We start from the raw sequence: 17,957 nt of genomic DNA on the forward strand, positions 1-17,957 counted from the left end.
TCCAGCTGTGAGTTATACTAATGCTTTCAACTCTGTAGTGAAGCTAGCTTATGGATATGGGAATGAACAAATACAAGGTTTGGTTTAGAATTTGTTAGAGAAGCCAGGCGTGGCGCACGCCTTTAATCCCAGCACTTGGGAGGCAGAGGCAGGTGGATTTCTGAGTTCGAGGCCAGCCTGGTCTACAAAGTGAGTTCCAGGACAGCCAGGGCTATAGAGAAACCTGGTCTCGAAAAACCAAAAAAAAAAAAAAAAAAAAGAATTTGTTAGAGAAATATATCCTATTGCAGAGAACTTTGAAAGGAAAATTAATGAGTCATAGTTCTAACAATTAGTATACTTCTAGCCTTTTAAACATATTTTATAAAATCAGTTGTGAATTGAGCTGTGGCTTGAGTGTAGGGGATGACCTTTAAAGATAAGCCTGGTTATAAAGCTGACAGATTACCTTCATTTCCAGTGCTATATAGTAGAGAAAAGGGACCTCAGCCAGCTGAGGTAACTAGACAGTGGTTGGCTAGTGCTGATAAATACCTCCTAAAGGGATTATGTTGATAGCCTTATGGCTGAGCCAAGGGTTGGTGTTTTGACCAAAACAGTCCCTGGCCTAGACCAGAATAGACAGGCAGTGAGCTTCAGATCTTGAGCCCCTAAGTGAGTTATGTGTCCACTTATTGTCAGACTGTGGTCAGGACTTATCTGAAAACAGATGATCTGCCAGCATTGGAGCTGTGACACAGAACCATGGGTTTGTGTCTTTTCCATGTGTAATAATTTCCATATAATGGAATGGGTCTTTTGGGACTGGAAGATTAGTTCCTGTTGCTGTGGGTGTCCATAATAAAGAAACCGGAAGTAGCAACATTGACAGTGGGGTTAGCTGTGGGATAAAAAGCTTAACTAAGTCAATATTTAACTATTCCAGCCACAGACTAACATTCTGTCAGTATTAGGAGCTCTTGTAATGAAATTGGCTTTGTTCTCTGTGATTCTGTTTCATTATATATGACTCATTCACAGCATATGTATGAAAGTCTAATAGAAGTGTCTGGCTCTTTTTAAAAAATTAAAATTTACTAGAATATTAACGGATTTCAGTTTTTCTACTAGTTTGATGTGTAGCAGTATGTAGCTGGATGGCTATTCTTGAACCTTATAAACAAATTTATTACCTGTTAACTAGTATTTCTTTTTTCAGTTTCTCTTCAGCAACGGGTAGCAGAATTGGAAAAAATTAATGCAGAATTTTTACGTGCACAGCAGCAGCTTGAGCAAGAATTTAATCAAAAGAGAGCAAAATTTAAGGAGCTCTATTTGGCTAAAGAGGGTAAGTTTGCTAGTCTCTTCCCCAACTTTCCTGCCAAAACTGTCTTAAATGTTAAGTTACTGGTAGTACAATATTTGTTATTGAATAAACCATGATGTGTGTGTATGTGTGTGTGAGAAAAATAATGCTTTTTAGAACTAGGGTTCTCAGTGGAGTTGGGGAGCAAGTTGAAAAAGCATCATTAAGGTTTGTCTGTTTTCTGACTGTAATCTATTTCATTGTAGTTGGCTGTTCTTAACATTTGAGGTACAGTCCCTGGCTCTGTTGTATAGAAACCGACATGTTATGGAATTTACTAAGTATTCAGTTATTTTCTCAGTATATACTGTTAGGTACCTACTCTGTGGGCTACATTTTATTTAGGTGCTAGACACAAAATGTGAGCAGAGTAATGTGGCCCTTAAGGTTGATTGAACTGAAGGTGAGGAAAACAGATGTAGAGCCATTGTGCTATTAATTGTTAAGGATGAGTGTTTAAATCTGGTGGGGTATCTAGTTAGGAGGGGCAGGCAGGGAAGGTGTTTGCATTCTAGGTGTTGGCTTAGAAGCAGTATAGATATGGCTTCCTTGGTGCTATTGTGGAACAGCTGCAGCAGCATCAGGCTTACCTGGGAAACTCCTTAGAAATGTACATATTTGGGTGTAGTCCACATTTCCTGAGTCAAGAACTGGGATGAGGATCTGGTGGTCCAATGGTTGGTCTTTTAACAAGTTTCCATAGCAATTCAGCCACAGAGTTTCTGCTTTACCAGGACTCTGGGACTCCACAGTTAGCATTTTTAGCAAGTTACTAGGTGATACTGTTGTTAAGGATTTAGGTAGCACACTTTGAAAATCAGTAGCCTAAGTCAGTAGCTTTTGTATTTTATCTTATTTTATTATTTTATTTTATTTTTTTGGTGTTTTTGAGACAGGGCTTCTCTGTGTAGTCCTGACTGTCCTGGAACTCACTTTGTAGACCAGACTGGCCTCGAACTCAGAAATCCGCCTGCCTGTGCCTCCCGAGTGCTGGGATTAAAGGCATGCGCCACCACGCCCGGCTGCTTTTGTATTTTTTAATTGAAAAAAATCTTTTTTGAAAAACTTTTTTTTATTTTAACTGTTTAATTTTATATACATTGGTAATTTGACTGCATGTCTGTGTGAGGGTATACAGGATTTAACAGTTGTGAGCTGTCATGTAGATGCTGGGAATTGAACCCGAGTCCTCTAGAAGAGCAGCCAGTGCTATCTCTCCAACCCTGAAAATTTTATTGAGATAGAATTCAATGAATCCCAGACTGGCCTTGAACTGGTTACATAGTTGAGGGTAACGCTGAAGTTCTGATCCTCCTACCTTTACCTTTCGAATGCTAGGTCATTAGTTTGATACTCCAGTTTAAACCCAGGCTTCATGCATGCTAGGCTCCTATCTTGAACTCCTAAAGTAACATCCTGGGCTTGAAAGTCTTTTTAAAAATAATCCTGTTAATGTTCTGTAACAAAACTATGATGTAACTGGGCATGACAGCACACCTTTAATCCAGCATGACTCTTCCCGCCTCCTCCTCCCCTCTCATTTTCCCTCCACTTCCCCTCTTCTCCCTTTCCTTTCTTCCCTTTCCTTCTTCCTTTCCCTTCTCCTTCTCCATCCTTTGCTTCAGATAGGATTTCATGTAGTTCAGGCTGACCTTGGACTATTCCTATTCCTCTTTCCTTTATCTCACAAGTACTGGGATTTCAGATTTGTAATACCATGCTTAGTTAAGTGGTGCTGGGGATTGATCCCAGGGCCTCGTACATGTCAAGCAAACATTCTCGCATTCCTAGCCCCTGGTTCTTTGATATGTGCTCTTTCAGATTTGTTAAGCACCCTCTCCTCCCTTTTGTTTGCTGTACCTCAGTCTTCTTTTTCTTAAGTTTATTTCTGCCTTCAATTGACAAGATGTACCACCTTAAACTCTGAGCAGCGATATGGTGTCGAGATGACCTCCTAATATGTTTAATGCAGGTATCTAAGGTCCTTCTAGTATCTCCTCTGACATTAAGTTCACACTCACTACGGTTGGTCATGTTTATGCTATGGTTTTCCTTCGGTTACTTCTCACACAAATTTATTAGTCATCTTGTGTAGCCTCTTCAAGTTTCTTTTTTTAAAACTTAAAAATTATTTATTTTTATGTGTGTGAGTGTTTTGCCTGCATGTCTGTCTGTGCACCATGTGTATCTCATGACCATGGAGGCTAGAAGAGGACATAGGACCCCAGGGACTAGAACTAACAGACAGTTGTGAGCTATCATGTGGGTCCTGGAAACTGAACCTGTGTCCTAGCTTTTCTTTCTTCAATAAATTGTAGTTAAGCTTGAAAGCTTGTTTGATTTGTTTTCCATTTTCCTCTGTTCCCAAATTAAAATTTAAGCTTTTCCCTTTTTCCTTGAAGTTATTTTCTGTAAAAACTTTTTAAAAAATTAAGAGCTTCTTCCTTTCCCTCCCTCCTTCCTTCCTTCCCTCCCTCCTTCCTTCCTTCCCTCCCTCCACCCCTCCCTTCTCTCTCTTTTCTTTTTTTTTTAGCTTTTTGATTCTTTATGAATTTCATATTATGTCCCTCAATGTCGCTCTTCTCCCTGCCCCTCTACCCTTGGAACCTTCTTCCCCAAAAGAAAACAAACAAAGCAAGACAACAAAACAACAACTTACCTCGGAAACGTCGATGTGTCATCGTTGTCACACGCTACACCCCTTTGCCCAAACAGCTTTTTTTTGCGAATTTTCATTGCACTGAGTTGTTGATCTGATTTAAGGATTCTGGCCTCTGCCACATTATCAATTCTGGATCCTCACTGGGACTCTTCCCATCATCCTGTTGTTGCCCGTGTCATGGAGATCCTGCAGTTTTGGTTCTGGAGAACCAGCCCCTTCATGTGTTCTAGCCGTTCATAGGTGGGCCAACTCACAGCCCTGGGTCTGGGCCTGGGCGGTAGCTGAGTTTGTGGGGCTGACTCACCTGTGCTCGCACTACCAGGGTCAGCTCTACTGTGCTGCCCAGGCAAGGTGCTAGGCCACACTCCCATGAGGCTCAGGCTAGGGGTGAGCTTTTCTTTTCTTTTTTTATTATGTGTGTGGGAGTAGGTGTTTGTGCTAGAGCATGCGTGTGGCGGTCAGAGGACGACTTTAGAATTAGGTTTTTGTTTCTACCTTCTTTAGGTTTTTGGGATCAAGCTTGGGTTACTAGACATGAACAGCAGGAACTTATTTATACCCACTGAGCCATCTCACCCATGGCTTCTTAGTTTTGGCATATATTATCAGTTTTATATCTCTGAATTAAACAGCTTGCTATGGTAAAATTACTTCAGTTAACTGTATTATTTGAAATTGTTAACAAATTTAAGCTGGCCATAGAGATTGTTGAGGTAGCTTTTTACAAAGTGACAGAAGGAGTTCTGTGATCCTTTCTGAGACTTCATAGTGGCCTTTCTAAAGGCAGTGTATATGGTATATAAAACGTCAGTGTTGGTTATTTTTTATCTTGGACACTACTTGCCTGTATTGTAGTGAAACTCAAACTTAAAACTTTCTCCTCAAGCAGCAGTTTTTTATTGTACCTGCTATGAAGGTGGAAGCCAGACTTGATGATCATTGCAGGCATAAACAGTGTATAATAGTGTGCTCAGCAGTGTTTGTCTTTCAGCAAAATAGGGCAAGGTGACTCATAAACCCAAACACTGCTTTTTCCCTGGAAGGATCCGTTTTGGTTTCTGTAGTTACTGATCTTGCTTTTATTGAGCATGTCACTGAGTTGTAAATGCAAACAGTAATGAGGACTACTAGTAAAAGGTGACATGTCCGCTGTTTGACTTCTCACTGCCTGTTTTTGTCTTAGTGTACATTCTCTTCAAGCTGACATCAGTTGGGAATATAACATTTAAAAAAGTTGTGTTAATTTTCTGTTCAACTTTAAGGTATTTTTATTGCACCTTTTCCCTTTAAACAGCGTCAATCCAGCACTTCATACTGCAGCAGTTAGTCCAGAGTGTTAGCAGGACCCTACTCTCTGGAGGCGCAGAAGAAAGGCTGAGCAAGAAAATGATAGAAATGGAGGTGGAGTTTTCTAGTGGTGTCCAAAAGGATTTTACATATGACCACAATTTACATAGTGTTCTGATGCTTTTAGACTTTCAATTATGAAAAGCTTGGTTTGACATATGTTTACTTAGGTATGGATATGAAACAAGGAATATTTTAAATATTAAAATTAAAACTATTAAGGAAAAAAGATAAAAACAATTAGAAAACTTGTATACAAAATACAAAAATAGAGAATAATCCATGCATAGTGGCATCTGTGTGTGAGCCCAGCATTTGGGAGGTAGAGTTAGAAGGACCTTAAATCTGAGAGTAGCCTAGGAATTGATAACAAGAGCCTATCTGAACAACGGCTGCACCAACATCAGCTGACCCCAGGAAATACTGTATTAGCTCGTTAGATGACAGAAGACAATGGAATAACATCATCAGAGTTCGTAAGAAAAATGATTGTCGGGAATTAGGCTGGGCCATCCTTTTCACCGAGATGGCGCCGAAAGCGAAGAAAGAAGCTCCTGCCCCTCCCAAAGCCAAAGCCAAAGCCAAAGCGAAGGCCTTGAAAGCTAAGAAGGCGGTGCTGAAAAGCGTCCACAGTCACAAAAAAAAAGATCTGAACGTCACCCACCTTCCGGTGGCCCAAGACCCTGCGGCTCCTGAGGCAGCCAAAATATCCTCAGAAGAGTGCGCCCAGGAGAAATAAGCTTGACCACTATGCTGTCATCAAATTCCCACTGACCACTGAGTCAGCCATGAAGAAAATAGAGAAAAACAACACTCTTGTGTTTATTGTGGATGTCAAGGCCAACAGCATCAGATCAAACAGGCTGTCAAGAAACTCTATGACATTGATGTGGGCAAAGTCAATACCCTGATAAGGCCCGACGGAGAGAAGAAGGCGGATGTTCGCTTGGCTCCTGATTATGATGCCCTAGGTGTTGCCAACAAGATTGGGATCCTCTAAACTGAGTCCAGAGGCTAATTCTAAATATACACTGAGAAGGAAAAGAAAAAGAAAAATGTTTGTCAATTTAAAGTTTAATATTTAGCTGAGTTCTTGCTTGGGCACCAAAGTAACTGGTAGGGCCTGAGTTTACAAGAAGAGAGCTAAATGGGGAATGGTTGGGACAAAGCTGAGAAACTTAAAACACTCCAAAAAACATTCCAGTTCGCATATACAAAAGTTTTTAAAAGCTTTAAGAAATGCCTTTCAGGTGGGACTGGGAGATGGCTCAGTGGTTACACTTACTGCCCTTCCAGAGGACCTGGGTTCAATTCCCAGCACCCACATGGCATCTCACAGCCATCTCCAACTGTCTGTAACTCCAGTTGCAGATGATGAAATGCTTTCTTCTGACCTCTTCAGGCAGACCACCTATATACATAAAATAAATTACAAATAATAACAATAATAAAAAAGAAAAAGGAAAAGAAATGTCTTTTGGGCTGAGGTTGCCCAGTTAGTATGTTCTAGTGGAGGATCCAGACTTGGTTCCTAGTATGTGCTCACAACTGTCTTTTAACTCTGGCTAGAGCAGATCTGATGCTCTCTTCTGGCTTCTGCTAGCACCAGGCATATACCCAGTGTGCATATGTACATTAAGGCAAAATGTATTCATATATGTAAAATAAAATAATACTAAAAAAAAGTCTTCTAGAAGAAACTAATAAAAATGAAGGTTAATTACAGTTATTGGATCGCCAAAACAAAGAAAGAGAAATAAAGACAAAAGCAGAAATGAGTGGCCAGGAAGAGGAAAGTTACCAGGAGTAGGAGGGGAAGAAAATGAGGGAGGAATATGATCACAATGATATACATGTGTAAGGATATCATGAAGCTCATTATGTACAATGCTTGCATAATTTACTTGCTAATAAAAACATGGGAAAATTAAGCAAAAACCAGCCAAGTATCTGGGAGGCTCACGCAGAAGGACTGGTATGTAATAGTTCTACTTTTAGGTTTTTTTAAAAAAGAATTATATATTTATTTTATGTATATGAATACACTGTAGCTGTCTTCAGACACACCAGAAGAGGTCATCATATCCCATTACAGATGGTTGTGAGCCATCATGTGGATGCTGGGAATTGAACTCAGGACCTCTGGAAGAGCAGTCAGTGCTCTTAACCATCTCTCTGAGCCATCTCTCCAGCCCCACTATTAGTTTTTTTGAGGAACTTCTGTGTTCTGTCATCAGTACTTTATTATTTGCCAGAGTTCTTTATAGATAATATAACAAAATAAAAAGAAATTAATTACAAAATTAAAAATTAAGGAAAAATTTCCCTTTTTGAAAAACTTTGTTTAAAGAATTGCTCATTATTTGACATATATTAAAATATGTGATATTTAATATTGATTATGATCCATGTTTTCCAATGTGAAGGAAGAATTACTATTAATATTTTCAAATTTTTGTAAAAAATAAACTGCAAGGGACATTATATGGGTAGTAGTATCCAGACCAAGACAAAACTTAGAAAAGATGTAACAAGACATCGCAAGAACTTTATGCATGCATTTCTTTGAAGTATGGATGTCTAAATCCTCATTAAATGCTTGAAAATCAAACAACAAAAAAGAATTAGATTGTGACCAATTGGACCTCATCCTAGAACTGCAACGTTGGTCAAGCACATACTCATTGTAATAATATGTCAGTAGCATAGAAACTAGGCTGGGCATAGTGGTGCACATCTTTAATCCAGCACCCTGGAGGCAGGGGCAGTCGAGTTCCCGTGAATTTGAGGATAGCCTGGTCTGCATAGAGAATTCCAGGGCATCCAGAGCTTATATAATAGAGGAGACTGGTTTCACAAAACAAAACAAAAGATAAAAACCAAAGCACTCAAACTTCTTAGTTGATAAAGGAAACATAATTTGTAAGACTGTATACTTATTCATGATTAAAAACACTAAACTAGAAACAGAAAGGAAATTTGCCAACTTGACAAAGGACATTTACAAAATGGGTATGCATCAGCTTGTCTCTCATGGGGGTGTGTGTGTGTGTGTGTGTGTGTGTGTGTGTGTGTGTGTGTGTTTATGTGACACACATATGGCATGACAGTAGAAAGGGACTGTGAGAGAAGTCTCAGTGGAGGAAGGCGTTTAAGAGAGTGATAAGGGTGGATAAAAAGTCAAAGAGAGTGTATACTTTTTTTAATGCAGAAACTATATAAAGTCACATAGCAGAACAGGGTCTATTTCTGGTAGAAGAGCTTTGAAGGGATATGGTTAGGGTTAGGATGAGACCTTTTTTTTGGGGTGAGACCTTTTACTAGGATAAAATATAAATAATGGAAAAATTTGGGAGAATGTCAAAAGGGGCACCAAGATGGATCATTGAGAAGTAAAGAATTAGACAAGTTATTGACACATACAGGGCTTCCAGGAGAGTTTAGAGACATACAACATTGCAGGGTCTTTGAAGAGAGGAGTCATATGTACTTGTGGCAAAACTGGCAGTCTCTTGTGCCTTTATGAGTATTTGGGGGTTGGGGGTGTTTACAGTATTAGCTCGCAGCCTATTATTCTCATTTCTATTATTCTCAAGCAAGCCAGGAGTTAGGGAATAGGGTGATGAATAGGGCATGTGGCTACCAACACCTGCTTTGATATAAACTCACTTTCCCAGTTGAGAAGTCTTGGCACCTGGAAGTCTGTAAGCTAGGGAGTCAGTGTCTCAGTAAGGGTGCCATTTAGTATTTGGGAGAGAGAGAGGCTCATACAGAGATGCATCCTGCACAGGGGCTGGATTCAATTATTACCCTCTTATAAATGGTTCTTAATCCAAGCATGAGTTGTTATTCCTTTCTAAACCTCATGAGTACTATCTTTACTGTCTGCCTTTCTATTGGATTCTGGTTTTCTACACTCCCATCAGAATGAACCACCTAACTCTATAGTATTCTGAGGGTTCTCTGTTCTATAACTCAAAATTTCTTCTGTATTCCTGCCATGAGCCATTTTCAAATGCCTGTTAACCATGTAGTCAGGCTTATCATAGCAGCGTGTCCACTTTCACTACAGTTAGTCTGTATTAGTTTTCTTGTTATTATGGAAAAATACCTGACATAGAGGAGATACAGTAGACTTAAGTCAGGGGAGTCATGACAGGAGGCATGTGAAGTGGGTGGCTAGTTACATTGGATCTGCTGTCATGAAAAAAATGCTGACTCGTGCCTTACCTACTTTTTAAAATCTAGTCCAGGACCCCATCTTATAGGGTGTTAACAACCCACATTCAAGATGGGCCTCGTTAAACCTCTCTGGAAACACCAGTCATACATGACCACAGGATTTCCTTCTGGATGATTCATTATCTGGTCAGTAGTGAAGATAACCACCACAGTGCTCTTGCTAAATCAGAAACAGAATATGGTGATGCACACCTGAAATCCTGTTACTAAAAAGATTGAGAGCTTGGAGCCAGCTTATGTTACATAGGGAGAGACTCTGAAGAAGGGAGTGAGGAAAATCTAAGGAAATTCTGGTCACTGATCAACGTATGAAAAGATAGTCAAACTCCCTACAAATAAGGAAGTATAGACTTAAGAACTGAACATTTTGTGTTCATGATAGTCATGATTTTTTTAGAAGTATTTGTTTATTTTACGATTTATTTATTTTATGTATATGAATACACTGTAGCTTGTACAGATGGTTGTGAGCCATCATGTGGTTGTTGGGAATTGGAACTCAGAACCGCTCTGTTCGTTCCAGTCGAACCCGCTTGCTCTGGTCCAAAGATTTATTTAAAATCTAAGTACACTGTAGCTGTCTTCAGACACTCCTGAAGAGGACATCAGACTCCATTACAGATGGTTGTGAACCACCATGTGGTTTCTGGGATTTGAACTTAGGGCCTTTGGAAGAGCAGTCAGTGCTCTTAACCACTGAGACATCTCTCCAGCCCCAGTCATGATTTTTTAAATGGAGAGTTGGCAGTAAGAGAAAATAGATATATCCCTATATAGGAATAATAGGCTTATTTTTTTGTTTATTTGTTTGTTTTTCAGTGTTAGGGACCAAACCTAGGGCTTTGTCCATGTTAGTGCTCAACTGCTGAACTGCATTCCTGACTCTACACCTCTATAGTTTTTGGAAGTCATGACCAAGTATATGTTCTATCGAGGCTTAAGTCATGTAGTGTACATGTGATATCAACTTAATATTTAAGAGATTTTAAAGAGTGGCTAAGAAGGTAATCTTAGCTTTATCAACTCTAATTTCTATGGAGTATGGCTTTCTTCCATTAACTATGTCCTGAAGGTTTACTCTGGAAAGTTACAGACATTTATAGCACATCATTTTATCATTGCAACAGTCCTGTAAAGTGGATACTTATGCCTGAGTAGTTAAATAATTTGATTATTGGGGCAGGAGAGATTCCACAGTGGTTAAGAGTACTGACTGTTCTTCCAGAGGACCCAGGTTCAATTTCCAGCACCTACATGCCACACACAACTGTGTAACTACAGTCTTGGGAATTTGATGCACTCTCCTGGCATTGAAAGGCACCAAACAAACATGTGGTGCACAGATATGTGTAGTTAAACCATGCATACACATAAAAAATAAAAATTTAATTGTGTTCATTTAGTGAGAAATAAAAGCCTAAATATAGCACCAAAATTGTGACCGTCCCCAGCGTGTTACTAGATAGTTTAAATACTTTGTTTTTGAAACCCAGCATGCTTTATATTTCTGTTAAGATGGCTTCATAATCTATATTAACATTTAAAAATTCAATTTCTTCATTTTTTTGGGTCTGATAAAGTGAACTACACATTAATGGAAAATCTTTTACTTTCTCCCCAGAGGATCTGAAGAGGCAAAATGCAGTATTGCAAGCTGCACAGGACGATTTGGGTCACCTTCGGACACAGCTGTGGGAGGCTCAGGCAGAGATGGAGAACATTAAGGCAATTGCCACAGTCTCTGAGAATACTAAGCAAGAAGCTATAGATGAAGTTAAAAGGCAATGGAGAGAAGAAGTTGCTTCACTTCAGGCTATAATGAAAGGTAAAGACAAAGATCAGGTTTTAGACTTCCTAAGCATCAGCATTTGTTGATCTTGATAACTGTTCTCATGGTCTTAAAATGTGTTTGTGGTAACAGTGCATGTTAATGCACTTGGTAGTGGTGGTGTACACCTTTAATTCCAGCACTCGGGAAGCAGGAGCAGGAGCAGAAGCAGGTGGATCTCTGTGAGTTCGAGGCCAGTCTGGTCTACAGTGTGAATTCCAGGACAGCAAGGGCTACACCAGAGAAACCCTGTCTTGAAACGGCCCCTCAAAAACAAAAAACAAACAAAAAAACCCCCAAAGCATTTTCTGTTTATATTTGGCTTTATGTGCTGTCATCTTCAAGATGTCAGGTGAGAGGGAAGCCAGAGGTGTGGTAGTGAATGGGCACATTACTGCTGTCTTTAACAGATCTAATAGTGGAGACTTAGAGAGATGATGTAGTAAATGAGGGTTGTAGTTACTCGTAAGATTTAAAGCAGGCTTTAAACCTGGATTTTTATTTGTTTAGATTTTTAAGTGTAATATATATTTGTATGTGAAATATTTGTTTGATGGGCAAGAATGTCCTTAAGGCTAAAATAGACTTTATGGAATGCTGAACTTGTGAGTCTTGGTCTGAAGGAAGTGTAATAGTGTGTGTAGCTTCTCTCCTCCAGCACAATGCTTTTCGTTACTTCCTTCATTTTTGAGAATAATGACACAATGAAATAAGGTGTTATCTTAATCTTTGGGATCTTGAAGTTAGTTAACATTTACAGTGTGTAGTAATGTGACTGCCGTATCTCAGATGGTCTTTGCATTTGTGTTCCATTTTTTACATAGTATTTCTTGAGAGGAAGCTATTAGGGCTACCTCTGTTTCTGAGACTAGCTCTCACCAAGGGTTACTCTAGTCTCATGTAATTCTGACTGTATTGGTTTATCTGTTCAGGAGTTAATTTTCCTCATTGGAATCAAATCCATCTGTAGGTAAGCTGGGGGTGGTTGTAACAGTTCTGTTACCCTAGACTTTTCTGGCTATCTGTGTTTATATAGTTAACATGTTCTTTAAAATTTCATCTTTGCCTTGTGGCTGAAAAATACTTATACCTCCTTCAGTCTACATTAGAAAAGGAAAAAAATTCTAGAACTCTCCATGCTATATCTTCCTCAAACTTTGTTGATAAAGTATGTGGGTTACCTTTTACTATAAGGATATTGAAACGTAATTTTGAGCCTCTGTATTTAGTCTTGTGCTGTGAGGTAGGTGATCTCACTAAGCTACTGTACTCAGCTTGAACGTGTAGCATTTATATTGAACAGCATAAATTCCGAAGTTTGGTCTTGTTAGTAATGAAGGAGGAGTAAAATAAGGGCTGGAGAGATGGCTCAGTGGTTAAGAGCACATGTTGCTTTTGTAGAGGACTTGGGTTCAGTACTCAGTACCCAGAGGATGGTTCCCGACCGCCTATAACTACAGTAGGTTCTGGCACACTCTTCTGACCTCTGCAGGCAAAAGGTATGCACATAGTGCAATATATACATGCAGGTGACACTTAAACATATATGTAAAATAAAGATAAATCTTTAAAAAAAGAGAGAGAATTTAATGGGCCACCAGTGCTTGTCAGGTGATGTTTCAAGACTGTATTAAAGAGAAAGCTATTTTGTAAAAACTTTATAGACTTTGTTTCATTTTAGAATCTCAGGTTTTATAGTAAAATATTCCAGAAAAAATACTTCCTTACATGTTCACAGTTATAATGAAATGTTGTATTTGTTTGGGGAGCCACAGTGTAGAGTCAAAGAACATGGATTTGGGAGAGGGTGGTAGATGTGATTTGAAAGCTTCACTTTGAACCTTCTCTGGGTTTTCTTGTCAAAAAGCATATGGCAGTCTGTTGTGAAGATTGGTGATGAAGTAATGAAGCCCTCATTTTCACTCATAATAAGAACTAGAATGTTTTTATTGTCTCAAGCTCTTAACATAATTTAAGAACTGTAGTGTACAAGGTATTTGCCCCGTAACGTTAGACATGGACTATGTGATGTTTTGTAGAGACAGTCCGTGACTATGAGCATCAGTTTCACCTGAGGCTGGAGCAGGAGCGAGCACAGTGGGCACAGTATCGAGAATCTGCAGAGCGGGAAATAGCTGACTTAAGAAGAAGGTTGTCTGAAGGTCAAGAGGAAGAAAATTTAGAAAATGAAATGAAAAAGGTATGCAGGAATATAATTCACTTACAGAATTAGAATTGCTTGAGTCTAAAAGCAAAGTGTTTAAAAGCATTGCCGCGAACTGAAAGTTGGATGCTGTGCTTTCTTCTGTTGAAGGAGTGAGTTCCTTGTGCACTAGACAGCACTTTCCCCTCCCCTCCACAGTAAAGTGACTGACTGACGGCCTTACTGTCTTCAGATCCTTGATGGGATGCCGTCTCTTCACAAGGCTTTCCTTACCTCTATTTAAGATTGCAGCTTCCAGGACTCTCCTGATTCTCTGTACCCTGCTTCAGTTTTTCTTTGCACATAATGTGGAGTTCACCTTTTATTGTGTTCGTTCACTTCTTTTTGTTTCTGTTTGGTAGAATGTGAGCTCCGTGAGGATGTAGTCTATCTGTATATTAAGTGGGTAGGATGGTATCTAGCACATAGATGCTCAGGGAATTCATGTTGGTTGAGAGATGTTGCTTGTTACTGTGTCTAAACAATATTATAGAACACTAGTTAATTTTTTTTCAGCATACCTTGGTTTCCATGACAAATGCTACATGTGTTATGCCTGAACAATACCATACAGTACCTTAACACAGGCAACTAAATGACAGAGACTTTTGACATTGAGAACATTAAAAATATTTGTGTGTGGATATGTGAGCACATGTGTGCCATCGCAAGTGTGTGGAGGTCAGTTTCAAATCAGCTTTTAGGAGTTGATTATCTTCTTCCACCATGTAGGTCCAGACTCAGGTCATCAGACTCAATGGGAGGAGACAATATTGAGCCAGCTGCTTGACCCTCATTGAGAACATTTTAAACAGCCTTTAAATAGTTTGATTACAGAAATTATTTTGTGAATTTATAGTGCATATGTGGATTTTTGTTTTGTTTTGGTTTTTCGAGACAGGGTTTCTCTGTGTAGCCCTGGCTGTCCTGGAACTCACTCTGTAGACCAGGCTGGCCTCGAACTCAGAAATCCACCTGCCCCTGCCTCCCAAGTGCTGGAATTAAAGGCGTGTGCCACCATCGCCCAGCGCATATGTGTTTTTAAGAACATAGAATAATTAAAAATTAAAATTTTAGCCGGGCGTGGTGGTGCACGCCTTTAATCCCAGCACTTGGGAAGGAGAGGCAGGTGGATTTCTGAGTTCAAGGCCAGCCTGGTCTACAGAGTGAGTTCCAGGACAGCCAGGGCTACACAGAGAAACCCTGTCTCGAAACAAAACAAACAAACAAAAGTTAAAATTTTAAAAATGGTTAATGATGGTCTTTGGCTAGTAATCCTTGCTCTATTCTTTATATAGATGTGTAATTATTACCTCCATAGTCATATTCTTTGCCACTTTAAAAAAGTTTTAATTTTTAAGCTAGCTTTTATTTTTATAAAATTTATTTTGTGTGTGTGTGCGTGTGCACGCCCGATGCTAAAGGTAAATGTCGGGAGTCTTCTCTATCAATTCTTTTTAGTTACATTTTTGTGCCATGTTTTAATTATATTTTTGTGTTCCCCAACTCTTTCTAGATCCTCCTCCCATCCCTCCCCACCCAGCTTCATATTTTTTTCTCTACTTTTCAAAACCAAAACAATCTCCCTTCTCCCAAATGAAAATCAAACAAAAACGCAGGAAGACCCAAAATACCAAAATACCAAACCAAACAAACCAAAAGGACACAAAAGAAAGAACACAGAGTCTGTTTTGTGTTGACTTACTCCTGGGCATAAGACCTGCCTTAAAGTATGGTTGATATACCCAATGGTACTCCATAGGAAAAAGCTGATATCCTTTTGCCAGCAGGTATCAATTGCAAAGAGCATTTTGGTTAGGGGTGGGATTTTGTATCCATTTCTTCTCCCTGCTGGGATTTTGTCTTATTTGAAATTGTACAGATCTTATGTGTATTGTCATAGTCTCTGTGCATTCATTCATATGTGCACCAGCCCTGTTGTGTCTAGAAGATGCTGTTTTCTTAGTGTTAACTACTACATCTTGCTCTTTCTTCTGCATAGTTACTTGAGTCTTCAGGGGTGGGATTTGATGAAGACATCCTATTTAGGGCTGAGTGCTCCAAATTTCTCACTTTCTGCACATTGTCCATCGTGGTTCTCTGTGTTAATAATTCTTATCTGAAAGAAGCAGCTTTTCTGAAGAGGGTTGAATGATGCACTGTTCTGTGGGTATAGCAATATGTTATTAAGGGTCATTTTATGGCTGTGTTCCTTTAGCAGAAATAGTAGTATGCTTTCCCCTAGGCCAGTGACCTATTTAGTTCCAGGTTCTTGGCTACTTCAGCAGTGTCAGGTATGGGTTCTGTCTAAAATGGTACAAGCAGCTGGGCATGGTGCCGCACGCCTTTGATCCCAGTACTAGGGAGGCAGAGGCAGGCGGATTTCTGAGTTCAAGGCCAGCCTGGTCTACAAAGTGAGTTCCAGGACAGCCAGGGCTACACAGAGAAACCCTATCTCGGAACCCCCCCCCCCCAAAAAAATGGTACAAGCTTTAAATTCTGTTGGGGCAGGGGTTGGGGTGGGTGGTTACTTTTATATAATTTGTACCACTGTTGCACCAGTATATCTTGCAGACAGATCACTCTTCTGTCTGTCTGTCTGTCTCTCTATTTATCTTTTACTTACTCACTTTACATCCTGTTCACTGTCCCCCTCCTTGTTACCCTCTCTCCTTCTCCTCTGAGCGGGTGGGTGCACCTTGGGTATGCCCCCAATCCTGGCACTTCAAGTCTCTGCAAGGCTAGGTGCTTCCTCTCCTACTGAGGTCAGACAAGGCAGCCCAGCTAATAGAACATATCCTACATACAGACAACAGCTTTTGGGAAAGCCAAAAGACCAGTTGTTTGGGACCCACAAAGACCAAGCTGAACATCTGCTTCGAGGTCTAGGTCCAGGCCACATCCATACCTCCTGGCCTTCCCCACACCCAATTTTGATCCTTCATACTCTCCTGGTCCCGTCTCCCATCCAGTTCTCTCCCTCCATCCACCTTCCATGACCATTTCATTCCCTCTTCTAAGTGAGGCTCAAGCATTTTTGCTTGTACCCTCCTTCCTGTCCAACCTCCTTGGGTCTGTGGAGTGTAAGATCCATCCATTTGCCTGTTCATGATGTCTTTATTTTTCATAGCTGAATAGTATTCCAGTATTGTTCCATTATATAAATGTATGACATTTATTATTATTTAAGATTTATCTTTGTTTTGTCTTTTACAGTTTCATACATGCAAACAATGTATCTTGGTCATACTTATTTAAAATTCCTAGTTCCCATCCCTTTCTCCATCTACCTTATTTTCTGTTTTGTCTTTCTCTTTCTTTTTTGAGACAGGGTCTCTGCATCCCTGGCTGGTCTGGAACTTTCTATGTAGACCAGGCTGGTTTGAGATCTGGCTTCCAAATGCTGAGATTAAAAGCATGTGCTGTAAGAGACCGAAATCACTAAAGAAAGATCCAGACTCAGTATGCAAAAACAAAAAGCTTTTATTCTGCAGAAACAACCAGCATGTGGGGGTCTACCATTCTTTGAAATGGCGATCCCAGATAAAGGCATGCAGGCCTTCTTGTAGGGAACTGAGGAACTCTAGAAGGATTAGGAACTTAAAATTTCATTGGTGGTACTAGGGGGTGTCAGGTGATCAGTGGTCTTCATTCCTGTGTCATGAGCATTCAACCATGTGATGAGATAGGATTGACCAGCACAGATGCCCATTCTGAGATAAGATATTTCCCCATTTTTGTGGTTATCCCCAGGCTGTTCTTTGGGAGGGGATTTTATGATCTTGTTCTGGATTTTATGGTCTATTCTTAGAGCTGGTGTCTTATGACCTAGTTTCTGGGACTTATGGTCTATTCCCGAGGCTGGTGCATTAAGGCCTTTTTTGAAATCAGGCCTAGTCCTCAAAACGGAGCAAATGGAGTCCTTAAATGGGGACAAATGGGGCTTTATATTGTCTTTTCAGTGCCACCACATTGGGTACTTTACTTTTTGAGACAAGGTTTCTCACTGAACCTGAAGCTCACTACTTGGGCTAGATTGACTAGCCAGTGACTTCTAGAATCTTGCTCTGCTTCCCAGTGCTGGCATTACAAGTATGAACGGGAACACTTGACTTTCTACATGGGTCCGAACTCAGACCTCATGCTTCTTGTGTGGTGAGCCCTGTACTGATTGAGTCAGCTCCTAGGCCTCTACACATTTTATTTTAGTTTTTTTTTTTAAAATTGTTTGTATATGTATCTGTGTAGGGTACATATATATGAATGTAGGTGCTTATAAAGACCTGAGATATTGGATCTCTTGGAGCCACAGTTACAGATAGTGTGAGCC

At 39.9% G+C, this 17,957-nt stretch overlaps 1 protein-coding gene and 1 pseudogene across 5 annotated transcripts in view; both read left to right on the forward strand.

The window, feature by feature from the left end:
* The window catches only part of Rabep1 (rabaptin, RAB GTPase binding effector protein 1), a 98,382-nt gene that overhangs the window by 28,824 nt on the left and 51,601 nt on the right, over window positions 1-17,957 (forward strand). For 4 of the 5 annotated variants that reach the window (XM_006533750.4, NM_001291143.1, NM_019400.3 and 1 more), the window contains 3 exons: window positions 1,199-1,327; window positions 11,218-11,421; window positions 13,464-13,624. In XM_006533750.4, the coding sequence (XP_006533813.1) occupies window positions 1,199-1,327; window positions 11,218-11,421; window positions 13,464-13,624 (494 nt within the window). The remainder of the gene's footprint in view (window positions 1-1,198; window positions 1,328-11,217; window positions 11,422-13,463; window positions 13,625-17,957) is intronic. The other variant, NM_001291141.1, reaches the window with a different exon arrangement.
* Rpl23a-ps2 (ribosomal protein L23A, pseudogene 2) lies at window positions 5,849-6,387 on the forward strand (annotated as a pseudogene).

The sequence above is a fragment of the Mus musculus genome, chromosome 11 (assembly GCF_000001635.26).
Source record: "Mus musculus strain C57BL/6J chromosome 11, GRCm38.p6 C57BL/6J".
NCBI lineage: Eukaryota > Metazoa > Chordata > Mammalia > Rodentia > Muridae > Mus > Mus musculus.